General features: G+C 36.4%; 1 protein-coding gene across 2 annotated transcripts; it reads right to left on the bottom strand.

Moving 5' to 3' along the window:
* Window positions 1-933: 933 nt before the first annotated feature.
* LOC132618675 (uncharacterized) lies at window positions 934-7,970 on the bottom strand. 2 transcript variants are annotated; one of them, XM_060333694.1, is made up of 7 exons: window positions 7,757-7,970; window positions 6,534-6,632; window positions 6,112-6,361; window positions 2,338-2,490; window positions 2,119-2,224; window positions 1,928-2,042; window positions 934-1,237 (listed from the first exon to the last, which is right to left on the bottom strand). In XM_060333694.1, exons 1-7 carry the CDS (start codon window positions 7,802-7,804, stop codon window positions 1,199-1,201), a joined length of 810 nt encoding a protein of 269 aa, XP_060189677.1. In that variant the 5' UTR covers window positions 7,805-7,970; the 3' UTR covers window positions 934-1,198. The 2 variants fall into 2 exon arrangements, with proteins under 2 accessions (XP_060189677.1, XP_060189678.1); XM_060333695.1 differs by lacking the exon at window positions 6,534-6,632 and having other exon boundaries at window positions 7,757-7,967.
* Between the last annotated feature and the right edge of the window lie 16,284 nt (window positions 7,971-24,254).

The raw sequence follows: 24,254 nt of genomic DNA, 5'->3' as shown, positions 1-24,254 counted from the left end.
TTTTTTAGACAGATTAAAAAGAAAAGATAGACAATCTTTTTGGAACAAAACAAATAATAGTTGAATGCCTTCACATTCTCTATTGAACTGCTCTATGCCTCTGCAAATGAATTACACAGAAAATGAAAAAACTATAAAAACTTATTTCTTCCATTAGTCAAAAGAATATGCTGAAGTTTTTAGAGTCCGGAACTAAAATACCCCAAAAAAAAATCACTTTGAACCAAAATATCCTGACAAAAAAAATGTTACAAAACTACTTTTAGCGCAGTAATTTACTGCGCTAAAGCAGTTCACGGAGACGGAGCCGTTAACTGCTTTAGCACAGTATTTTATTGCGTTATAGAAGCTGTTAAAAAAAAATTCTATAACGCAGTAAAATACTGCGTTATAGAAACAGTACCAAAAAAGAAAAAAAAAATTGGCCAACTTTATTTTTTGCAACACTTAATATTTTTTCTATACTTTGACCAATGATTAGTCATGTGTCAAGACTTCGAAACGTCAATATTTTATATAGAATTTGATATTTTTTTCTGCGTACAATATTATAGGCTCAATACATCAAGGATACGTAAACATTCGGATCGTCATTTTAGAGGTTGAAAAGGTGCCCGAAGTAAATTTTATTTGTAAACTTTAGGTTTAAGTGTTCCATATAAATAGACATCCATTTCTCCCATCGGAGCTCGCCTTTTTCAGAATCTTGACGGGAATTTCACCTACCATGTTTGGATAAGTGATTGTAACACTATTTTGAGGTTAACACAGATCTCCAAAATAAACAACTTAGTTACATACTGGATAAGGACAATGATCTGCATTCCTGGTTAATTGTTCAAGCACATAAGCAAGCAGCACAATTTGCTCAGATTAAAAGATGGATGCATGAAACATTGTCAAATATTATCCAAAAGAATGACCAATTCAAGATTTTTGCTGGATGGGGTATTAATACTTCTATAACCAAAACTTAATAAGTATGCCAGACAAAAAGGATGATCAGATAAATAACATAAACTCAGCTGCTTAAATACACTAATGACTACTACTACAAAAGTCGACGAAGAATGAAAGTGGCACTTCTGGTGAAGCTAAAACATCATATACCAAATTAACAGCTTCAAAGACTAATATCGTACAGTTATGAACTATGGCCAAAGACACTTGTGAAGAATCACAGTCAGCAGTAAAGCAACTAGTCAGCGTCCACCGAGGCAATATCTTTGTTCACGATCTGCAATGGGATAGTTCCAAGGATTAATTAGTAAGTCCATTCAGATTTTTGGAGTTGACCAACTGGCAAGTTTGTCAAATTGCAACAAGCATCAAGTATCAATGTGAAATGTGACACACTTTCTATAAAGTAGGATTGGTTGCTACCGATCTTACCCCAGCTTCCCAAATAGGGAGAAACAAAGCATATAGCTTGTTGATGCAAGGATTGTGGTACGTTCGATATCTAGTCGATAAATTTCTTGCAACAAATAAATGACGGCCACACAAATCTACTCAAACAACAATTCAGGAACCATAAGGACGCAGCAAAAGCTTATTATTAACACAATAAAAGACAACTCATAATCAAGGTGAATGCAACTCTCCTCAACCCATATTACCCTTGCACAAGACTGAAATAGCGCCATTCAAGATAATTGCATACTAAAAGCGCCATTCTGAAATAATTTGTTTAGATAATTCAATAAAAAGTTTATTTTCTTTCAAAATTAAATTTGTTACATCATTAAATCTTCCTGAAAAATACAATCTAGTGAAGATGATCATTGAAGCTAATTAGGTAAAGTAAAGTGACTTTTAGAAAGAAAAAAAAAAGATCGATGACTTTGATGGCCAATTACCCAAAGTTGAGTGACCATATAAGCAATTAGCTCTAAAAGCATAAGATGCAACAAAAGTGTGAATATACCTTTGCTATATGCTCTTTCATTCCATCATTAATTGGCCCATCTAGTGCCCTCTCAGCAAGTTCATAAAACGTTGTATTACCTTCTGGACCTTTAACTTTCTCTTTGTGCAAGTATCTGTGGATGTGCCAAAATTAGAACACCAGAAAGCAGAACTATATGACATGGACTCCTCTGGTTTGTCAGTTCTAACCTTTGTTGAACAATTGCTTCCAATGCTAGTTTGACGTTTCCGTGAACAGGATGGCTTTCATCAGTTTCAGACAATCCCAGCCGTCTCAACTGATGCCAAAGATTTTCTGATGGCAGCAATTTTAAGCTTCATTCCTCTCTTAGATATTGGGACGTAAAGGACACAAAACAAATAGGAATGGAAAAATATGTTCAAGTACATATGAAATTGCACATATACCTTCATTAATGTTTCCTCCAGCAAGTTTAACAATGCTAGTAACGACAAAAGTAAGAGCAGTGACATGTGATTTCTTTTCATCCTCCACACATGCCTTGTATATATCTGCGGGTAGCTGACTTATGAGAACATATGACTTTGAATCAGCTGCCACTGTCCATCATGAAAAAGACCATGTTAGAAATACACAATTAAATAACAGTATACACAGCCTATGCTTACAAATAGATTAATAACACTAAAAAGGTTTGCAGCTTAAGCTGAAGAATTCCATTTTGCAGCCTCAATATTGAATACTACTTACTAGTACCTACCTTATACATCACAGTTCCAACTTTAGTTTGTTTTCGAAGATTTTAGCTTACTATAAGTAGCAAATATCCACACTTTGTACTACATATCTAGGGATATTCAGATGGAAAATCCAAGTGCCGCTCATAAAAACCTCCTCCCCACCCCCCAACAATTGCATATCGATTTCAATCACAGGGGTGGATTTCCACAGCCTCACAAGGAGAGAATTGCAAGCTCTCCCAGCTAACATCACCAATGTCGCCATTGCTGATGCTCTTCAATCTTTCGAGTTTGGTGATGGGATTGAAGAGGTCTTGAAAACATGTGAATCTGATATTGCAAACTCATCCATGGAGTCTCCTGGAAGTCAGAAGCAGTAACAAGTGTACCTCGGACTGGTCGCCTACCCAACAAAAGTCAATATAACATGACTCAGAAACTTTGCAGACCTTGAGTAGGAGCTGCTGCAGAACGAGAGGAACATCCAGTAAGCTGGACAATGTAATGAAGGCATGTGAACCAAAAGAGAATACTGGGGATCAGATTAAGGAAGAAAAGAAAGATGTTCCAAAGACACCAGCAGCTGTTCTCACTAGCCAAAGAAAGAAAGTGAAGGCAAAGAGTTCACTTAGGCAAGTGTACAGCACTCGTCGATCGGTGAGGTTAGCTGGGAAATCTATGCAGGAATCAAGCACACAAGAGAATGAAGAGTCAGGAACCATCACATTTGATGCATTTCTGATGAAACTGATGAGAGTTTGGAGGTGAGCGGTATTCTGTTCACAAGACTGAAGAACTAGACAAAAATGGTATTGGTTTGGAATCATGTGAGAGTTTGGACATCAAGAATGAAACCGATACTGTATCAGGTCACGATTCAAATACCTTTGGTGCAAAATGATGAAGTATACATCAGTGTTGTCAAAGGCGCGCATTAAGCGTACTTAAGCCCTGAAGCGAGGCTCAGAAAATGTTGAGCGCTTCGCCTCACTTTATGTGCGCTTCAGTGTCATCATCAATGCTCTAAGTCACCTTTTTCCTTGCCAATGAGCCTCTCTTGAAGAGGTGACACTAGATAATTGATATTTCACTTTATCGTAATGTTTTAACGATCCCTTTGTCCATGTATTTCTTATTCATGCCTATTATTACTAGTGTTTGACTAAACATATATATTTTGCACCATTGCGCCTTTTTTCATTAAAGCCCGTGCTTTAGTTGTGCTTTGTGATTAAAGCCCCAGCTGACCTTAGAGCTCTTTTGCGCTTTTCGCTTTTGATAACACTGGTAGACATGGAGTACGGTGTTCAACAAGACACTGGAAATGACCTGGTAGTTTTTGCTTTAGATACAAAAGCAGAAGAGAGCTCATACGAAGTAGCACTTGGTCACAATAACGATGGATCTGAAGAAGTTTCTGGAGAAGAACCCTGGAAGAATCTGAAATTGATCATGCTGAGGCTAAAAAGGAAAGACATATTCCGAACAAAAGCTAGAACTTGGGTGATGATACAAAGAGAAATTCAGGTGGTCTGCATGAAGAGGATGAGCCCCATTGTGGTGATGCATCTGATTTTGTGGCAGAAATGGAGAGGAAGAATATAATTTTAATCAAATGTTTGAATTTCAAGTGGATGAGGGTGTAGAATGTAACTCCGATGTGGCAGGAAAACAAGAGTTGATAGGAAACCTGTGAGAGCCAATCCAAACACTAACATAGATTATCATGAAGTGTATTTGTTCAGGCAATTCAACGTTGAGGTCGAGGCTAAGGTGAGTGGAAATCAACGGTGTGTGAAAGATATTTCAGAAGCTAACATGAAAGTTGCTGGAGAAAGAACCTAAGGAAGAATCTGTAATTGATCATGCTGAGGCCAATGTGGATAGTGCTGCTCATGCTCTTCCTCACCTGGCTTCTCTCAGACCTAACGGTGCCCCATAAACAGTCTTCACTGGGGCACTGAATCCTATTAACTTATCACTCAAACAAGCTGGTTGACACCACTTAAGAATTCATCAGCAGCGACAAGCATCGGGCAGATACTTGTTTCAGATGACAAGGAAAACTTGGTTCGTATGAAAGAAAGCAAAGGCACTGCTGGCAATGGCAATAAGCAATCTTTGAAAGATTTAAGCTTGAGGAAGAGCTTACAAAAATGTTTAAAGAGCTACATATTGCAAAGATCTAGTGGAAAGGAGGTTGCTAAAATCAAGGCGGCAAGCTCAAGATCAGCCTTGCAAACACTTCGTTTCGACTGGTGAAACAGAAAATTGAAGATCATAAAAGAGCCAGATCACTCCTCCTGCCAGTATATATGAATTTTGAATGGGATGATGGAAAATCAGCCTTGCAAACCTTCTGAGACATATCAAAAGTTTTGATTGCTTTTGTTTTTGTATTCCTTGAGTATTTCCAAAACTTGTAGCAAAACTAAAATTACTCAAAAAGATATTCAGATGGAATGCAACAGAGTTTTGATGGTATGCCTACAGATTTCTTTTTTTTTCTATTAAAAATAAATAAAGAAGCTGTCAACTATCTAAGGAAATAGTCAATACTGCATGCAAACAATGCAAGATTTAAGTTACTCCGTAAAATCAGCATTCAACTAAACCTTAATCCTAGACTAGTTGAATTCTCCGGACTATTCTCCTATTTTTAAAAACTCATTTAACACCACGCATGGATGCCCATGTATCCCCTTCCTATATGGGTGCATCTTGAGTAACTTAATATTAGTTTCTATTTTCACATTGGCCATTAGCCTAGTGCAACCCATCCTCTTTTACCTGGCTATGTTTTGCAAGTCAAGAAGAGCCTATCTGTTTTATTCTTGACTACCGAAAGCCTCCTATGACATCCAGAAGAAGCTCGGGGATGGATCAAATCTTCTCTATCTACTCAACTACTAAAAATAGAAAGAAAAAAGTAGCAAAATTCTGTACTAACGGACTGTATTTGAAGAAGTCCTTTTCTCCCTAAATATCTTTGGGAAGCGAATAAATACCACACTTTCTAATCAACCCCCCCCCCCCCCCCCCAAAAAAAAAAAAAACACCCGTTTGAAGCGGCAAAGGCCCATGCTACAGTAAGACACACATTTGCGGAGTTTTAATTACTCGATCCACAACAACAACATACCCAGTGTAATCCCACAAGTGGGGTCTGGGGAGGGTAAAGTTTACACAGACCTTACACCTACGTCGTAGAGATAGATGAGGTTGTTACCGATAGGCCCTCGGCTCAAGTAAAGCATTTCACAACAGTTTGAAAAAGGGGATACAGAAATAAGGAAAGCAGTAACAAAAACGAAATAACGCGATAGGAAATGCATTACATAGCATCCGAGAAAAAGACAGTAACATCAACTAGATAATGCAATAAGGGAGTTTAGTTACTAAATCCAACTAAAATACCCACATAAGAAACAGTTCTCGTAGTTAATTCAATGAAGCAAGAACAATAGTTTAAAGAAAAACCTTGCTGAGATGCGCGAGAGTTTTGATTAGCAGAAGATCGAGAACGTTGAAGTTCCCTCATTTCAAACCCAAAAATGGAGGAAAGCTTCGATTTCGCCTCATTGATAACAAAAGCAGGCAGATTTCTTTGACGATAATTCTTGCCAGTGATCAATTGAGTTAATTCCTCCCTCTTTATTGGGCACCCTGAACTCTGTTCAGTCTTGAATAATACATACCGAATCACCTCTGCTACAAGCTTGTCTTTTTCCTGTTATACAACACAATAAGGGTTGATTTTTCAGATGTTCACTCAACTAATACTAGCTATTATCTTAGAAAGTCACATGCGTTGATAAAGAAAATTGAAATCAAGAGAAAAAGTGACTAACAACACAGTAAGGGTGCCACGAGCAATTTCACTAAGTCGTGTGGGCACCTACCTTTCCCAACTCAGCGGGCGAACCCTTATTCCCAACAATCATAAACATAAGTAAAGCGGAAGAAATGTACTCACTCCCATGCCTAGGGAACCGTGCCACCTGTCCCCGCGGGTCAAAATTGTACTAAGAAAGCTCGGGGACGGGTCAACGGGGGCAAAATGGTCAAAACGCAATAACAACCAAACAGGTCATTACAAAGGGTTGATTTCTCAGATAGTCACTTAACTAATACTAGTTATCAACTCCGAGAGTCACTTACTTTGTTAAAGAAAATTGAAATCAAGAAAAAAGGTGACTTACAACACAGTAAGGGTGGATTTCTCAGATGGTCACTCAATTAACCGTATTATCACAAAAAGTCATTTTTTTTTCTTTGATTTCAATTTTCTTCAAAAAAGAAAGTGACTTTACAAGCTATTTCCCTCTGTCCCAATTGATGTAACACTCTATTATTTATTTTTGTCAGTCCCAAAAAATATGACACTTTTCTATATTTAGTACTCCTTCCGTCTCATTTTAAATGAAGGTGTTTGACTCGGTACGAAATTTAAGAAATTGACTCAGCACGAAGTTTAAAAAACACTTTTGAAGTTTGTGCGGCTAGAAAGTTAAAAGTTGACTCGGACACCCGGCGCTAATCAAAAAAAAAAAAAAAAAGTTAAAAGTTGAATTGTTACTAAATATAGAAAAGTGTTAGAACTAACTAAAAAGGAAGGAGTATCTTATAAATTGGGACGAAGGGAGTAACAATTTAATTTTTAAATTTCTCATTTTATCCATAACGAAATGCTTTCTAGCCACACAAATATATCTATAGTATTCCTTTAATTTTTAAACTCCATATCAGTACGGAGGGAGTATTAGAGCCTGTTTGGATGAGCTTATGCCTATAAGCTTCTTCCAGCTTATAAGCTAAAAAAAAATAAGTTGGGTAGAGCTGTTTTCAGCTTATAAACTGCTTTAGATAAGCTAAGTCAAATGGGCCCAATTATTTTTTTGAGCTTATTTTAAGCACAAAATGACTTATTTTAAGCTGGTCAGTCAAACACTCAAAAAAAACTGAAAACATCTTATAAGCAACTTATAAGCCAATCCAAACGAGCTCTTAGTTAAGTGACCATATGAAATATCTAACTCATGGAAGTAAAGTACAAAACAAAAAAAAAAAAACACCCAAATTGTGAATTATGCATTGAAAGGCTGGGATATATATATATATATACCTCTACTGAAATGCCAAATTGAGAAAAATCTTCACCAGAACTAGACATTCTGCAATGAAAAATCAGGTAAAATTGGGATTTGGGGAAATTGTTAGGGTTTATAGTTGGCGGGTCAGAATTGAGATTCGGATTTTGTTTTCTTTTTCTTTTTCTTTTTCTTTTTTTGTCCCGCCATTTTATTAGAGGGCAGTGCTTTGGAGAGCAAGAAGCGGAAAAAAGCGACGTCAAGCGCAATTTAATAAAATTTAAAAAAAAAAAAAAAAAACTCTCTTTATTGTATAATAAGTGATCTTTTTAGGCTTTTTATTACTCCCTCCGTTTTAATTTATATAAACTCATTTGATTGGACACGACATTTAAGAATAAAGGAAGACTTTTGAAACTTGTGGTTCAAAATAAGACTTGAAAATTTGTGTGACTGTAAATCATTCATAAAGTGAATTTGTTTCCAAATTAGGAAAGAGGTCATTCATTTTGGCACGGACTAAAAAGGAAATAAGTTCAAACAAATTGAAACAAAGGGAGTATTTCAAAATAAGTGATGCTTTAGAATTTCAAGAAGAAATTGATCTTCCACTTCTAAAATGACCCTTATTTACATAATAAAAAATTATTAAACTTTTCTTTTTTCTAGACATTTAATTAGAGATAAGTTAGTAAAAATACTCTTAATTTTATAAGAGGTGTGCATAAGCTTTATTTATTATGGAACGAAAGAAGTATTAAATAAGCGTAGATAAATAACCAAGAATTTAATAAAACTAACATATTAAGCAAAATCTTTCAATTATTAAATTAAGACGTAAATAATAGATACGTTATGATACTCAATAATCCTCATATGTCATAACATATTAAGAGCCCGTTTGGATTGACTTATAAACTGTTTTCAGCTTTTTTGAGTGTTTGACTGGCCAGTTTAAAGTTATTTTATAATAAAATAAACCCAAAAAAATAATTGGGCCTATTTAGCTTGGCTTATCTAAAACAGTTTATAAGCTGCTTTTTTTAAGCCCATCCAAACAGGCTCTAAGTAGAAACTAACTGCAGCAAGTCGAAGAAATGAAAAAAGTAGAAAAATAAGAAAAAAGAAGTCGCAACCACAAGCGGAGCCACACTATGCCGACGGTGTTCATCCGAACCCCCTCGGCGGAAAAAAAACACTGTTTTTACAAGGTTAAAATTATTTTTTATGTATATATAATAGATGTTGAACCTCCTTAGGCTTCTTCGTATATTTATTTTTTTATATTTTGAACCTCTCGGCGGAAATTCTGATTCAACCACTGGTCGCAACAGTCAAGAGAAGAGAGGAAGAGACGTCACAAGGCTTGCAACAGTCCCAACTCCAAGCAGATGTCTTAGAAAAGAAGTCGCTAAGAGTGTGCTTACAAAATTAAGCCCTACGCAGGCGTTGACCTCCTTAAAGAGGGATAAAGGGGTCCTAATAGCGATGTTCACCAAAATCCAATCAAATCAAAGAAAAACAATTGAGAGAAATTTCAGAAATATACAATTTATTCATTTATATTGCAAAAAAAAAAGTCCAAAACTTACATCGTAAAGCGTTAGCCCAAATACATTTTGATACACTTATATATAAAAGACAAGTACATTATGTATATAGGTATTTGAAGGTATATTATGTGTAGGTATATACACTAAAAAGAATTATACAATATTATACACGAAAATACGCATGTATACACATTTATATACAATTATACAAATATTGTATAATGTGTAGGTATATACACTAAATAATATAATTATACAATATTATACAAGAAAATACACACGTATACACATTTATATGTAATTATACAATATTGTATAAGTGGGTATAAACATAGATCTGGACTGGTTTGAATAAAAATTGCATTTTTATACAAGACAGACACATTATGTATATAGGTATACAAAAATGTATACTAGTGTATAAGAGGTGTGTATATGAGTGTATAGACACCTTTTAAACACTATTATGCAATTGCTGGTGGAGGAAACCAACCCTTTTGCCATTTCAACAATCACACTATCATTCTGATATACACACCTATCTTGATGTACGTCAAAGCAACGGCGGATGTCGGGTACATATGAATCTATCTTTTGATGAAGATTATATTCACACCTATCTTGATGTATGTCAAAGCAACGGCGGAAATATTCTTCACTGATCTTTTATTAAAAAGATTGTATAACTAAAAAAACACAATGAACTACAAAACTAAACCTCTCAAGAAAAAGTAAAAGTTATCTTCAAAAATCATCTCACACGTTAAGAGCTATTGCAAGCTCTCATATGGTTCCATTTTACAATCTATGACGTCTCAAATCCCATCTATTTTAACATTATCAAAATGGAATAGGAAGACGTATTTCCAAAGAACAAGATACGAATTGAGAAGGCAGAGTTACGAAGTTAGATAATATCAAAATGGGTATTGAAATTTAGGAATATGAATCAAGAATGACATCTTTTCCTTTAAACCTCTCAATGCTCCTGGTCTAGATGGGATACACCCTCTCTTCTATCGGAAGGTTTGGACAACTCTTCAACACCCTATCATCCAATTCTGCCAAAAAGTGTTCACCTCTCACATTATGGATGAAGTTGTTAACCACACTAATCTATGCCTCATCCCTAAGTATAGAAATGCCACCATTCTAAAAAATTCCTCAAGTTGTTATGTTGTTGTTGTTGTTGTATGTGTTTTGAAGGGAGAAAGAGATATGGAGAAGTATTGATTGTTGTTGTGACAAACTTGTCGCTCGATATATTGTACATGAGTCATTGAGTAGATCATTTTCTGTGTCCACACCAGTTGGTGAGTCTGTTATTGCTAGGAGAGTTTATCGGGGTTGTACGGTAGTGATTTGTAGCTGTCAGACCTTAACAGACCTTGTAGAATTAGAGATGGTCGACTTCGACGTCATTATGGTTATGGATTGGTTAGCATCTTGTATGCTAATGTTGAATACCCACTTTATTTACAGACCAAAACGGGTATAACGTAGAGCAGTCCACGTTATACCCCAATTTTTTTTCCATTGTCAGACCGATCATGGAAAAATTAAAAAAAAAAAAAATTAAAAGGTATAACGTGGACTGATCCACGTTATACAAATAATTTTGTATAACGTGGATCAGTCCACGTTTTACAATATATATTTGTGAAACGTGGTACTATCCACGACTTACATTGTTGCCCTAATTTTTCTCAGCTTTCTCCTCCGCCTCTTCCTCCATTTTTGAAGTTACAGAACTTCCTCTCCATCTCTTTCTCCTTTTCCTTCTCCTCCATTTATTTTCTTTTTAAACCCTGCATTACAGTCTAATTTTTGGAGCAACTTCTTCATCTTTATCTTTTGTTGCTATTTAAATTAAGGTATTTTTTCTAACTCATATAATATTGTATATTTATAGTAGATGTAGATATCTGTTTGTCTTATATATCTTAATTGTTATTTTTTATTTGTGTTATTTTAATACGTATAAGATATATGTTTATGTTATTTGTGTTATTTTAATTTGAACTTAAGAGATGATTGTTAGAAGCATTATTATATAAAAGGTCCGATTTGTTTAGTAGCACTTTTGAAGAAATTTGTTGTTATGTTACTGTTATTTTTGTGGATTGTTATATAAAAGATCTGAATAACTAATTGTTTTTCATTGTACCTTTAATGTAATATTTATATAGCCAGAAAAGTGAAACTTAATTGATGCCTCAGTAGCCCAAAAAAAAAATATACTTAAAATGTCAGGATAATGCTTTATTATATGGGACCTAAGTCTAAGTGGGTGGACAATTATTTTGTCTATACCTTATAGGTATTAATGTGGTCCACTATCAGTGGTTTCTAAATAAGGCGTATGAAAGTTGGCTTTATCTAGCCAGTGCATATTTGTTCGGCTAAAATTGGAATAATATATTTTTTTTTAATAGTAAGTTACTCCACATAGCTTGATCTGGACTTACATTTTTTTTTTATCTAAGGTATGGAGTTTCCATGGGTATGCGTACATCCGGGACCAGAAGTGTACGATGTGTTAACACTCCAAGAGAAGCATCGATCACAGGCTGTGTGGGATGGTGCCTTGAGAGGACCGACCGGATTCCTGTTTCCACGCCGCGCGGATACCGAATTTTGGAAGCACGTGAGGCGTCATCCTTTTCATCCTCGCATCCTTGACCACTTTGTCTTGTGTGGATTTAGGGGAGTAGTAGAGGTAGGATGTGTATCATATGATTGGGCAGTCATCACTGCACTTATAGAGAGATGGCTTCCTGAGACGCACACCTTTCATCTGCGTACGGGTGAGGCGACCATCAGATTACAAGATATTGAGCTTATGTTTGGCATGGTTGTTGATGGTAATCCCTTGAATGATCTTAATGCTAGAAATATAAGTATTGTTGGGTGGCAACAATTGATCCATGAGCTTACTGGTTGGGCACCCGGTCTGGATTGTTTTAATGGTGTTAGTAGGTTAGAAGTAAATAAATTAATTGAATATATTAGAGACTTAGGTGACATTACAGATCAGACCCCAGAAATTGATGTGCAACAGCGGGTTAGGTTGTACTTGCTATGGCTTTGTGGCAGCACGATATTTCCGGATAAGGCCGGTGACTTACTTAACTTAGACTATTTGCTTGACATGCGTGACCTTAGAGCAATGAGTAGACAAGCTTGGGGAGCGGCTGCATTGTCATATTTGTATACTTGTTTATGCCGCGCTTCGTTGAGGAAAGCCAAGGATGTGTGTGGATTCATTTCCTTATTGCAGGTACGTGACCTTTAAAATTATATAATTTTATTTGGTTGTCCTATTTGATAGTTATAAGGTTTTTATGTATTTATTTTAAATTTTTAATATAGGTTTGGGCTTGGAAGCGAATTATACCGATGCAGCCACCACCCAGGGCCCTTCAGCCACACACGGCTCTTGCACGAAAGTGGACTCATCGTAAAGCTCATGTAGGGATGTATTGGACAACCTAACAGATGGTCAGGTATTTTATCATAATTATGGTTGTTAATGGCATTTTGATATAATAGTTACGCTTATGTGTAATTTATTTATTTTATTATCATGTAATTTTATGTTCTTTCTATCGTAGTTTGTGTGGCAGCCTTATTCAGAGGCCATCATTAATGGACTCCCTGAGTGGTGTCGGCGTGGCCGAGTTATTTGGATGGCGTAGGTTCCCCTTATTTGTGGGATCTATCGAGAGTGGCACATGGTAGACCGCGTTCTTAGACAGTTCGGTAGGAAGCAACATATTCCGGGACCATGTGCTGAGATTGATCCTTCTCATTACAAACGTGACAAGCGGTATGCTATAACAGTGGAGGATCAGGAAAAATTTTACACAAACAGACTTTTTGTGGGAAAATCGTCGACAAAGGGTAATTCTGGCCGAGTATGAAACTCAAGACCCATAGTCATTATCAGAGTATTTTTGTTGGTATCGACGTCACTCGCGCATTTTCATAGGAAATCCTGCGCATAATGTGGATAGAGGATACCAACACATGGCAAGCAGGCATGAGGCAATGGTACGTACATTACATTCCATTAGATGTTTGATGTCTTTATATGTGTCTTAGACCACTATCAAATCTTGTAATTTTTTTTTAGGCTTTAGGACATCAAGAATCGTACAGGTTGGCTCAGCAGACTATCTAAGATCCAACCAAGTCTAATGAAGTGAAGGAAATAGCAAAGATGTTTAGCCACATTAATACAGAGTCCATGGCTGCTGCCTCTCTGGGGACGATGTTGAGTTTCGCTCCCAATTATACACCACCGGCAGAGTATGTTGAGCCACCTACTGTGCAAGTGCCTCGTCATCAACGTCCTAATGTACCAAGACCTGCGGCGCGTGGTAGAGGACGCCAATCAGGTAACAGACGGGGTCGAGGTCCTGTGGATCACCAGTTGGTTGATGAGGAAGAGGTTCGTTTTGATCAAGATATGCCCAGCTCAATGATGCCTACAGCTGATGATGCATATTACCCAATAATAGATTTTATGTCCAGCTCATCGACGTCTGCTCCCGAGGTCCAATCACCAGCGGTAATCAGAAGTGAGGGGCCTTTTCAGGCATTCGCATCGTCTGAGCCTATTAGCCTCGCAGTTATGTCCCAACAGTTTGGTGTTCAGACAAGCAGCTCTTATGGGATGACTGAGGGGCCTTTACATGCATTCACTGGACAGAGCTCTTCAATTGGGAGGAGACTGAGTACCGACGTGAGTATTCTAACCACTCAAATAGCTTGTATCTTGTTTAATTTCATTAATGTAATGGCTACCTTATGTGTCTATATTATTTATTTTGCATAGTCTCCCATGGCATTTGATGTTGGATCCTCACACATTCCTGTGCCGGATGTACAGACTTTAGAGCCACAGGTTAGCTTTTAATTCAAAGTATTTGGAGACTTGTTGTTGTTATGTGGTGTTTTGTCTTGGTTGCTTTGGTTGTCTGAATTCTCCACTTCTCTCTTGTAGACTTTATTTTTCACGAATTCTCAACTTCTCTCTTGCATTCTCCATTAATTTTTACTTTTGTATTCTGTTGAAAATAATATGGCGGAAAATTATGTAAGAGTTAATTTATATTGGGGTGGTGAAGTTGTGTACGAAGAAGGTTCAGTGAGATATAACCGTCGTCCGGGAGCCGTACAAAGGTTTTCAATTTCCCTCAAATACGATCGTCTACAACGTGTTTTCATAAGCAAAGTGGTCATAACTGATCCTAACCTTCAGTGGTTATCACTGGACGATATCCAACATCAATTATGGCTAGGGAATTTCCCATTTACGAGGAAACTCTTATTTCGGACGATGACTCCTTATCATTATTTCTTCGAAGTCCTGATATATTTAGCAATCATATCAGTATAGCGACACTTGACATGTATGCAACTGTTGAACGCTCTACTAATGTTGAAGCACCCACTGACGATGAGTTTGATATTCGGGGTACTACGTATCTTCTCGCTATGAATATTGGGCTTCAAAGAGGTACACTTCAACAAGAAACAATGGTAGGAGTTGGTAGCCAGTCACATAACTTTGGTTGGACTATGCAGAGCTGTGATATTCCTGGACCGAGTAGTGCTACAGATACAAGTGAATTAGGTGGCGGGAGTATAGTTCGATATTTCCCTACTCAAGTGGAGTCATTTACAGAAAGGTAAATATAACGATGTTTTTTTCGCTTAAACTAGGAGACTTCTAACTAATTGTTTCTGAGATTTGAACCCCTTGAATTTTCCTATGTTTGTAGGTGTAACGATTTTGAAGAAAACCCCGTATTAACTCAGCTCACACAAATTGTGAACAATAATGATGTAGCTAATGATCACTCCGATGAGTCAGATAGTGATATCCTATTAGATCACACAGAAACAGACGATGATCACTCATCTGATGATGGTGGTCATTCTTATGAAGACATTACTACTTCAAGTGATGGTAACGTTAGCTACCATTCTAATGCGATTCCATATTTGGACAACACAGAAGAAGGCCCGGATGATTTTTCCTTCATGAGAGATGACGGTCCAGTTCGATCTGCACTTTGGGATTGTAAAAAACCTGAATTTATCAGATCAGGTTAGTATGGTGGCAATGAATATTCTTTTTATTTGTTGGCCCATTTTTGAGGGGTTGATAATTTTACTTGTATTATGCAATTAGGTATGTTATTTCAGAACAAACAGGAAATGAAAGGCGCAGTGAGACAATATTGTCTCAAAGAAAAGAAAGAGTTCATTTATGTTCCAAAGGTAAATTTTGGAGGGTTATTTGCAAGCGTCATATGTTGGGATGTGAGTGGATGATCCGTTTTAGATAAATTTCAAATGGTATGTGGAAGACAGGCAAAGTGGTTCTCCACCACATTTGTCTCACGGATGATTACAGAAAGGATCATTCCAATTTGAATAGTCACCTAATTGCTACTACGTTGATACCATATATTATGGTCGATCCATACATCAGTATTAAGTCAGTTCAGCAAAAAATAAAAGGATGGCATACGTTTACTCCTAGTTATAGAAAAGCACAAAAGGGGCGTAAGAAAGCTATTGAAATGGTATTTGGTGCTTTTGAAACCTCTTTCAAGACATTGCCCCGATACATGGCTGCCTTAAAATATTTCAATCCGGGGACCGTTGTTGAGTGGGAGCACCAATCAACTACAATGCAAGGTGAACACATCTTCAAGTTTCTGTTCTGGGCTTATAAACCAAGCATCGATGGATTCAAAAGTTGCAGGCCTGTCATCTCAATAGACGATACTTATCTGTACGGTAAGTATGAGATGAAACTGCTAATTGCTGTTGGAATTGATGCGAACAATAACATTTTTCCACTTGCATATGCTATTGTTGCACGTGAGAGCTTTGAGTCCTGGATGTGGTTCCTTGTGTTGTTGTGGAGACATATTGTTCGTGAGAGACAAGGAATTGGACTTATTTCTGACCGTCATCAGGGCATCTTGCAATGTGTCCAAACACATGATTGGTTACAACCACCATCCACACACCATAAGTTTTTCGTTCGGCATTTGAAAAGCAACTTCGATAAAAAGTTCCTCAGCAGTGACCTTGAGAAGCTAATGTGGTTGGCGGCTACAGAGCACCAGAAGAAGAAGTATAAAATGAGGATGGAACAAATCAAAACAATGTCACCTCCAGCGCATCTGTGGTTAAAAGCTCTTCCGGAGGAGAAATGGACATTGCATAAGGACAACGGTCATAGGTGGGGGGCTATGACAACGAATGTCTCCTAGTCTTACAACGGTTTATTGAAGAAAGCTCGTGGATTGCCCGTTACTGCCATGGTCCGTTATACGTTTAAAAATCTTATTGATCGGTTTGTTGAGAGAAGCACCCTTGCTGATTTGTTGATTGCGGATAAAAAGTTTTGGCCGCGCGCTGTTGAAAAGAAGTTTGATGAATATTGGGAGAGGTCCCTAAAGCATACTGACATGCAGCAATACAATGCAACTGAAGGGGTCTTTGAGATTCTGACATTTGCACACGAAGGTAAGGGCGGAAATATCCATAAAGTCTCTGCCGAAGGGAAAAAGTATTCGTGTGAGAAGTGGAGAAACTACCATATGCCATGTTCACATGCAATTAAATTTTGTGATATCCGCGAAATTCAACCAAAGACCTATGTTAGCAAGTACTACAGTTGCAGGTTTTACAAGCAAACGTACAGTGGAAATTTTTCACCGTTGGGTGATGAGGCATATTGACCACCTTCTCCCTTCAGTTTAATTACAAACACTGAATACGAGCGAACTTCAGGAGCGCGGACTACAACTAGAAGGAGGAATGAAATGGATATAGATCCTGCTCGCATGGCTAGAAAGTGTAGTACGTGCAAGCAAACAGGTCATAACAAGAATCGTTGCCCCGACATAAATCAGTAGTTGTTGTTGCTTGTTGGTTTTTATGTTTTTTCTTAAGTTGTAAGATTGTTGTTTCCTTATGTAATCTTCCAAGAATATATAACATGTCTTGTGTCGTTTAATAGTTAGTATGTAATTTAACATTTATTACTCAGTTAATGTGTGACGTTTATTTAACTTATATTTTATTTTTTATTTCTGTTCGCATAGATAACTCATATTTAATTATTGCATGTGTTAAAATATTTATTTGAGTTAATCACTGAAATTAACTATATGCTTTAAAAATTAAAAAAATCAATAAATTTTTTTTATTAAAAACACAGCCGAATATGATTTAAATAGAGGCAACGTCTTAAAAACTATTTGTAAAACGCTGGGCGAAAAAATTAATGAAAGGTATAACGTGGACTGATCCACGTTATACCTTTTAATTTTTTTTTTTAATTTTTCCGTGATCGGTCTGACAATGGAAACAAAAATTTGTTTTGTATAACGTGGATCAGTCCACGTTATACCTTTCATTAATTTTTTTTAATTTTTCCGTGATCGGTCTGACAATGGAAACAAAAATTTGGCCTTTTGGTTTATACCGTGTATTTTTATACCCTTTAGGCTCCGGACTCCAACCCTTTTGTCATTTCAACAATCACACTATCGTTATGATATACACACTTATCTTGATGTACGTCAAAGCAACGGCGGATGTCGGGTATGTCACACCCCATTTTAACCTGGTTGATTTAAGGAGTATGACGTATTGGTGATTCCCGTTTATTTTGTTTTAAGGAGTCGCCACCTAATTAATTTAACGGTGAATTAGGACACCTAGAGTTTAACTAAGGCAAAGTTAAAACTAAACCTCAATTAATAATCTGCTTAACCAGTGTGATTCTAAGTAAGGGCTCTATATTATCTTAAAGGGAAGGGGTTAGGCATCCTTTAGAATCCGTTAACTTACGGTTATCCGACCAACTTAGGTTAATTAATTAAATTAAATGTAGGATAAAATTTTTTAGAAAATGACCTTAGAATATTGCTAAAGTTTTAAGAAGAAAATCATGTTAACTAAAGTAATATTTACAGAAAAGAGATAATAATTTGTATAAAGAAAACTTTAGATGCCATTTTAGAATAAAACTCATAAAGGTTATTTAGGCTTTAAATCAAATGCTATTTAGAAATAAAACTTATAAAAGATAGTTTGCATAAAGGAAGACTTTAGATGCTATTTAAATAAAGCTTAAAATGTGGCGGAGAATTTATATGAAATATAGTAAAATGCTATTTAAGATTATACTTGTAGGGAATATAACGATTTTGCCCATAAATAATAGCTTTTAAGAAAAGATTTAAACGATTTTAAACTATGTTACAGGAATATGACGATGTAGAAGAATCTAGACTTATAAATAGGATTCAGCAAGAAATGGGTTTCTTTTGTCCTTTTATTACTTCTTATTAAGAGTATGCTAAATTGATTCAAACCTGAAGAATTATTTACAAATTAGACTAGAGTTTGTATTTGCGTATTTGCAATATTTTTTAAATATAATATTTTAAAGTAGCAGAACATGATTTCTTTTACTCCAAGTATGTTATTGAAAATCAACTATCTTAACAAAATAAATATTATAGATACTTTAAATTGACCACCCGTTATATTAAATTAACTCAACGACTCTACTAAGGTTTATCTAAGTTAAGAAGATAAAACAAAATAAAGAGTTAATCATGCAATACAAAACTAAGTACGCGAAAAGAAAAAAAACAAGATAGAAGAAGAAATGAGCTAAATGGGCTCAACCCATTTTAAGGATTGTTGATGCTGTTTTCTTTTTTATTTGGGCCTTAACCCAAAACTCCATCTTTATTCCCCTTGGCTGCGAGCAGAACTGGATACGGAGGAGATGTCGTTGGGCTTTTAGCCCAACATAAAATGTAGGAGAAGAACGAGTCTCTCGGACTCGTATGCGATGATCATGCATAAAACGAAAGGAAAAAGATTAGTACGTAATCGATAAATAAGGCTCAAACATATAAAATATAGATTCAAAGTAGATTGGTAAGTTAAATATATATACTGTATATGTTTGAGTATATTCATTCGGGAAATTAACACAACACAGTCAGGATGAAACACAACTCAAAATCTGAATGTCAGGAGGCCATTTGCATGCATAATTTGACTATAGGATTTCGAAAAGGGCTTAAACATCTTCAATGCATAACAAATCATATACTGTCTGCACACTAAATACATTTAACATGCAATCATTGAAACGAGCAGGGTTCTACGTATTCAGTCTAAGGAACCTTCCATTTTCAACTGTTTAGTGCCAATGCTATTCATTTTACATAACCTCTTCATTGTTCAAATCATATGATGGAGAGTTTTCCAATTCAAACAGACTCAGGCAGTCCTTGATTTGATTGAATAAGTCCAATGAGTTTTCACAGAATTGAATTATAAAAGCCATGCGAAATTTAAGTAAGGCTATTGGTTGTTATATCTTTGATGGCATGCCCGCAATGAAAGAGATTAAATACTACCTAGTCATGAGGAACTTAACTGAGAAAAAAAAGTGACATTCAATATTCCTACCAGACATGCTGACTCAAACACAAGTAGGACAGGCCTATCGAATATGATGTCTATTTCTTTTTATAGAACAAATCAACAAGCAGCTAATTTCCTCCTCAAAGTGTGTCGTTTGTTTTATCAAAATAGCAACAGAATAAACAACAAATCACCACAGTTCTTGCTAAACTAACTGAACCTTTCAAAATTACACAAATTGTTATATTGAGATGGTAATTAGAAAGCAACCAGAATCTTCAGGTTCAACAAATCTCAACATATAGCAGTAAAGCTTAATATTACATTCTCACCACACCAAAGCACCTGCCTCTTTCAAAACCAGTAGTTCTTTTAGTATGGTGTTGGCATCATATCATAACAACCAACTATTAGCAAAGGCAGACACGATGATGGGAATAGAACAGTAGTATAGGGAATTCTTACGAGCATAATCATGGTTCCAAACAAACAACACGACAGCCCAGCAGATAGACAATGGACTTTTATGAGAAACTACACAATACACTAAAGCAAACAGCATTGGCATAGCAATCGCAGCGAATATCTTAAAAAGTCAACTTAACATGAAATTATACACCTCGTCTCCAGGTAAAACTATATTGATAAACCAGAAGAGATTACTCATTTTAGAAGGCATGTTAGCACTCAGAATGGACAAGACCTATTTCAAAATTCATATTTTTTGACATACTCTATTGCATAACTGTGACTGGCTCAGCACAGAGATTCCCAATCTCATGTTTTTAAACACAACAATTATATGTTTGGGAAAGTAGTAGGCAGAAGATAGGATAATATACGCATAACAGCCTGGTTTAGGACCACTAACACTCAGATTGTACAACAGTTAACTAATATATTCTAACCACAACAACATATAGGCCAGACAATGCAACATTTTAGACAAATTCAGTTGAAACAAGTCAAATTAACACCCAAACATACCCAACAGATCTTGCTCATATGTTTCGAACATTGACTAAGTCATCCCTACACCTAAACCCACACAAATCATATAAGATATGCCTTAACTACGTAACTGGAATTACCTAACTAATTGCTAACATGTCGATATCTTAACTGCCAATCTAGGATAAACAGAGCACAGCTAGCAAAATTAAAGGAGAGCTAAACCAGTCCGAGACGAACACATAAGCAGATTAGCCTACTAACTTGAATAAACCGACATGCTTAAGCTGAATACATAACACATAATAATTAAAGGAGCAAGAACACGCAAAAAAAATAAAGAAAAGGAAAGGTTATTGACCTTCTCGGGATGCAGCGAAATGAGGCTTCGAATCCTCGATCTACACTCGAACACTACCAAATCCGAGCTTGCGATGCTCGGATTCGCAGCAACACCACAGCAATCAACAGAAAACAAAATTGATTTGATATTTCGACTCGATAACAAAAACAAAACAAACGAAAAAAACTGTGAATCGAGCCCGTATTTTTTAGGGAGTTACAGGCGACTAAAAGACTCGGTTTTTCAAGGGATTTTGTGCGACTCAGTCTTTTTTTCAATCCCTTTTCCCTCTGTTTCTTGAAGGCGTTTTGATTTCAAGAATCTTATCTTTTTTTCTCCCCCTTTCTCCGTTCCCCAAAATCCCCTCTTTATAGGTTTTCGTTTTTTATCTGAAGGGAGAGAGAGGGAAGAACATGGGGAACAACAGAAGGTGGGGATGACAGTGGCGTGGGTATCGGGGTATGGGTGTGACAGAGGGAGTGAGGGATAGTGATGGGGTAATGGAGTGGTGTCAGACGTGGTGTAGTGGAGGCAGGTGAGCACGTGGGGTCAGAGGTATGGGGGAAGAAGGTGTCAGGGAGAGGTGGTGCGGCGGAAGTGAGGGGTGGGAGAGGAAAGTGAAGAAGAACAGGGGAGACAGGGGATGGGGTGGTGTGCGGCGGAGATGGAGGTGGCGATGAGAGGAAGGTGAGGTGGAGAAGTGGGGGAAGGGAGAGGGAGAAGGTGAGGGAAACGGCGGAAGGAAAAAAATGAGGGGAAACCCAAGGGTTTCCCTTATTTTGTGTGAAATGGGTCGGACCTAGTCCGTAAATGGACTGGGTTGATTTTTTAGACTGGGTATTAAAAAGATGGCTAGTAAATTAAGATATGGACTAGTCTAAAAATTTGAGTAAAAAATACGGTCTAGTCCAAAAAAATATTAGGAGTTAATCGGACTTTGATTTGGGGTCCGGTAAGTCAAAATACGGACCGAGTGCAAGAAATAGTTTGGCTTCTAAATTTGAATAAGAGACCTATTCAAATAACTTGTGTTAAAATATTGCTCGACATGAAATATGCAAACATTAATGCTCAGATAAAAAATGGTGTTGTAATAGCCGTGCAATAATATTTCGAAAATCCACAGTAAGATAAATACTATTATTTAATTATGCAAAGATAAATGCGATGTGTATGCGTAAGCTGGTAAAATACTGCAATGATAAAAATTGTGAACTGTAATAATAATAATAATAATAATAATAATAATAATAATAATTAGTAACTGTAATATAATAATGAAACCCCGGCTTTGATAAAAGGCTAATAATCATAATATAATATATATATTTTTTAATTTTCCACAAAATGTTAGGAGCATAAATAGGTATTTTGGAAGAGAGGCGGGACAAAATTGGGTGTCAACATGGTACATATGAATCTATCTTTCGATGAATATTATATTCACACCTATCTTGATGTATGTCAAAGAAACGGCGGAAATATTCTTCACTGATCTTTTATTAAAAAGATTGTATAACTAAAAAAACACAATGAACTACAAAACTAAACCTCTCAAGAAAAAGAAAAAGTAAAAGTTATCTTCAATATCATCTCGCACATTAAGAGCTATTACAAGCTCTCATATGGTTCCATTTTACAATCTATGACGTCTCAAAGCCCATCAATTTTAACATTATCAAAATGGAATAGGAAGACGTATTTCCAAAGAACAAGATACGAATTGAGAAGGCAGAGTTACGAAGTTAGATAATATCAAAATGGGTATTGAAATTTAGGAATATGAATCAAGAATGCCATCTTTTCCTTTAAACCTCTCAATGCTCCTGGTCTAGATGGGATACATCCTCTCTTCTATCAGAAGGGTTGGACAACTCTTCAACACCCTATCATCCAATTCTGCCAAAAAGTGTTCATCTCTCACATTATGGATGAAGTTGTTAACCACACTAATCTATGCCTCATCCCTAAGTTTACAAATGCCACCATTCTAAAAAACTCCTCAGGTTGTTATGTTGTTGTTGTTATATGTGTTTTGAAGGGAGAAAGAGATATGGAGAAGTATTGATTGTTGTTGTGACAAACTTGTCGCTCGATATATTGTACATGAGTCATTGAGTAGATCATTTTCTGTGTCCACGCCAGTTGGTGAGTCTATTATTGCTAGGAGAGTTTATCGGGGTTGTACGGTAGTGATTTGTAGCTGTCAGACCTCAACAGACCTTGTAGAATTAGAGATGGTCGACTTCCACGTCATTATGGTTATGGATTAGTTAGCATCTTGTATGCTAATGTTGAATGTTGGACAAAGATTGTCATATTTCATTTTCCAGAAAAGTCGGTCCTGAAATGGAAAGGTAATGTAGCGACGCCTAAAGGAAGGTTTATTTCCTATCTCAAGACGAAGATGATAATTAGTAAGGGTTGTATCTGTCACACCCCTTTTTTCTCACAAAAATGATTTATATTTTAAGTTCAAAATGGTTTTCAAATCGAAAGTGACAAATTTTGTGCTTCGAAAAGGGATTTTATTTAGAGAAATAGAATCGTCATCTGGCATCGAGTTTGGGTGTGTCAAGTCATCGTAAAATCAATATCCCTTTCAAAACAAGTTTGACTCTAAAAACTGATCCGCGACAGAGATTTCGGTTAAGGAATTCTATTGACCGAGGGGAAGGTGTGAGGCATCTCTCGAGTCCCGTGATTTTAGCACGATCACTCTAATTAACTTGTATTGGCTTAAATAGAAACTCAATTAGGTAATCTCAAACAACAAACAAGCATGCACACAAAAGAGTTCGAAAATAATATCTAAATTATTACACCCCAAAATGAAAAAGAAATGCAGGAAAATAAACCTACACTGCCTATGCTATCCTGTACTGTGCTATCCCCGACATCCCGAGGTCTTCTCATGAGCGGCCTTCATATTTACTTTAATTTTTTTCCGGGATATCCCACCGGAAATGAATACATGAGATTAAAAAACGAGTAAAAGCAAACAATCGGCTAAACCACGACATTCACCAACCAAATCATATCACCTCAAAAAATAACATAGCAAGTTCAAAGGAATTTTAATAAACAAAGAAGGGATAAGAATGGACCTCTACAGTAGTAGATGCCTTCAATAGATTGAATTAATCCTCTAAGCAAGTAGACACGTCAACCATATTTTGGCATTTGCAAATCGAAAAATGA

The sequence above is a fragment of the Lycium barbarum genome, chromosome 11, assembly GCF_019175385.1.
Source record: "Lycium barbarum isolate Lr01 chromosome 11, ASM1917538v2, whole genome shotgun sequence".
Taxonomy (NCBI): domain Eukaryota; kingdom Viridiplantae; phylum Streptophyta; class Magnoliopsida; order Solanales; family Solanaceae; genus Lycium; species Lycium barbarum.
Note: the sequence above shows the minus strand (reverse complement) of the source record. Positions and strands in the feature narration are given on the sequence as shown.

Coding starts and splice junctions, on each gene's coding strand:
- LOC132618675 (XM_060333694.1), bottom strand. CDS start 7,804: ATGTCTAGTTCTGGTGAAGATTTTTCTCAATTTGGCATTTCAGTAGAG. Junction 6,362..6,533: donor CGCCCGCTGAGTTGGGAAAG/GTAGGTGCCCAC, acceptor GTTGTATAACAG/GAAAAAGACAAGCTTGTAGC. Junction 2,043..2,118: donor GAAGCAATTGTTCAACAAAG/GTTAGAACTGAC, acceptor GCACATCCACAG/ATACTTGCACAAAGAGAAAG.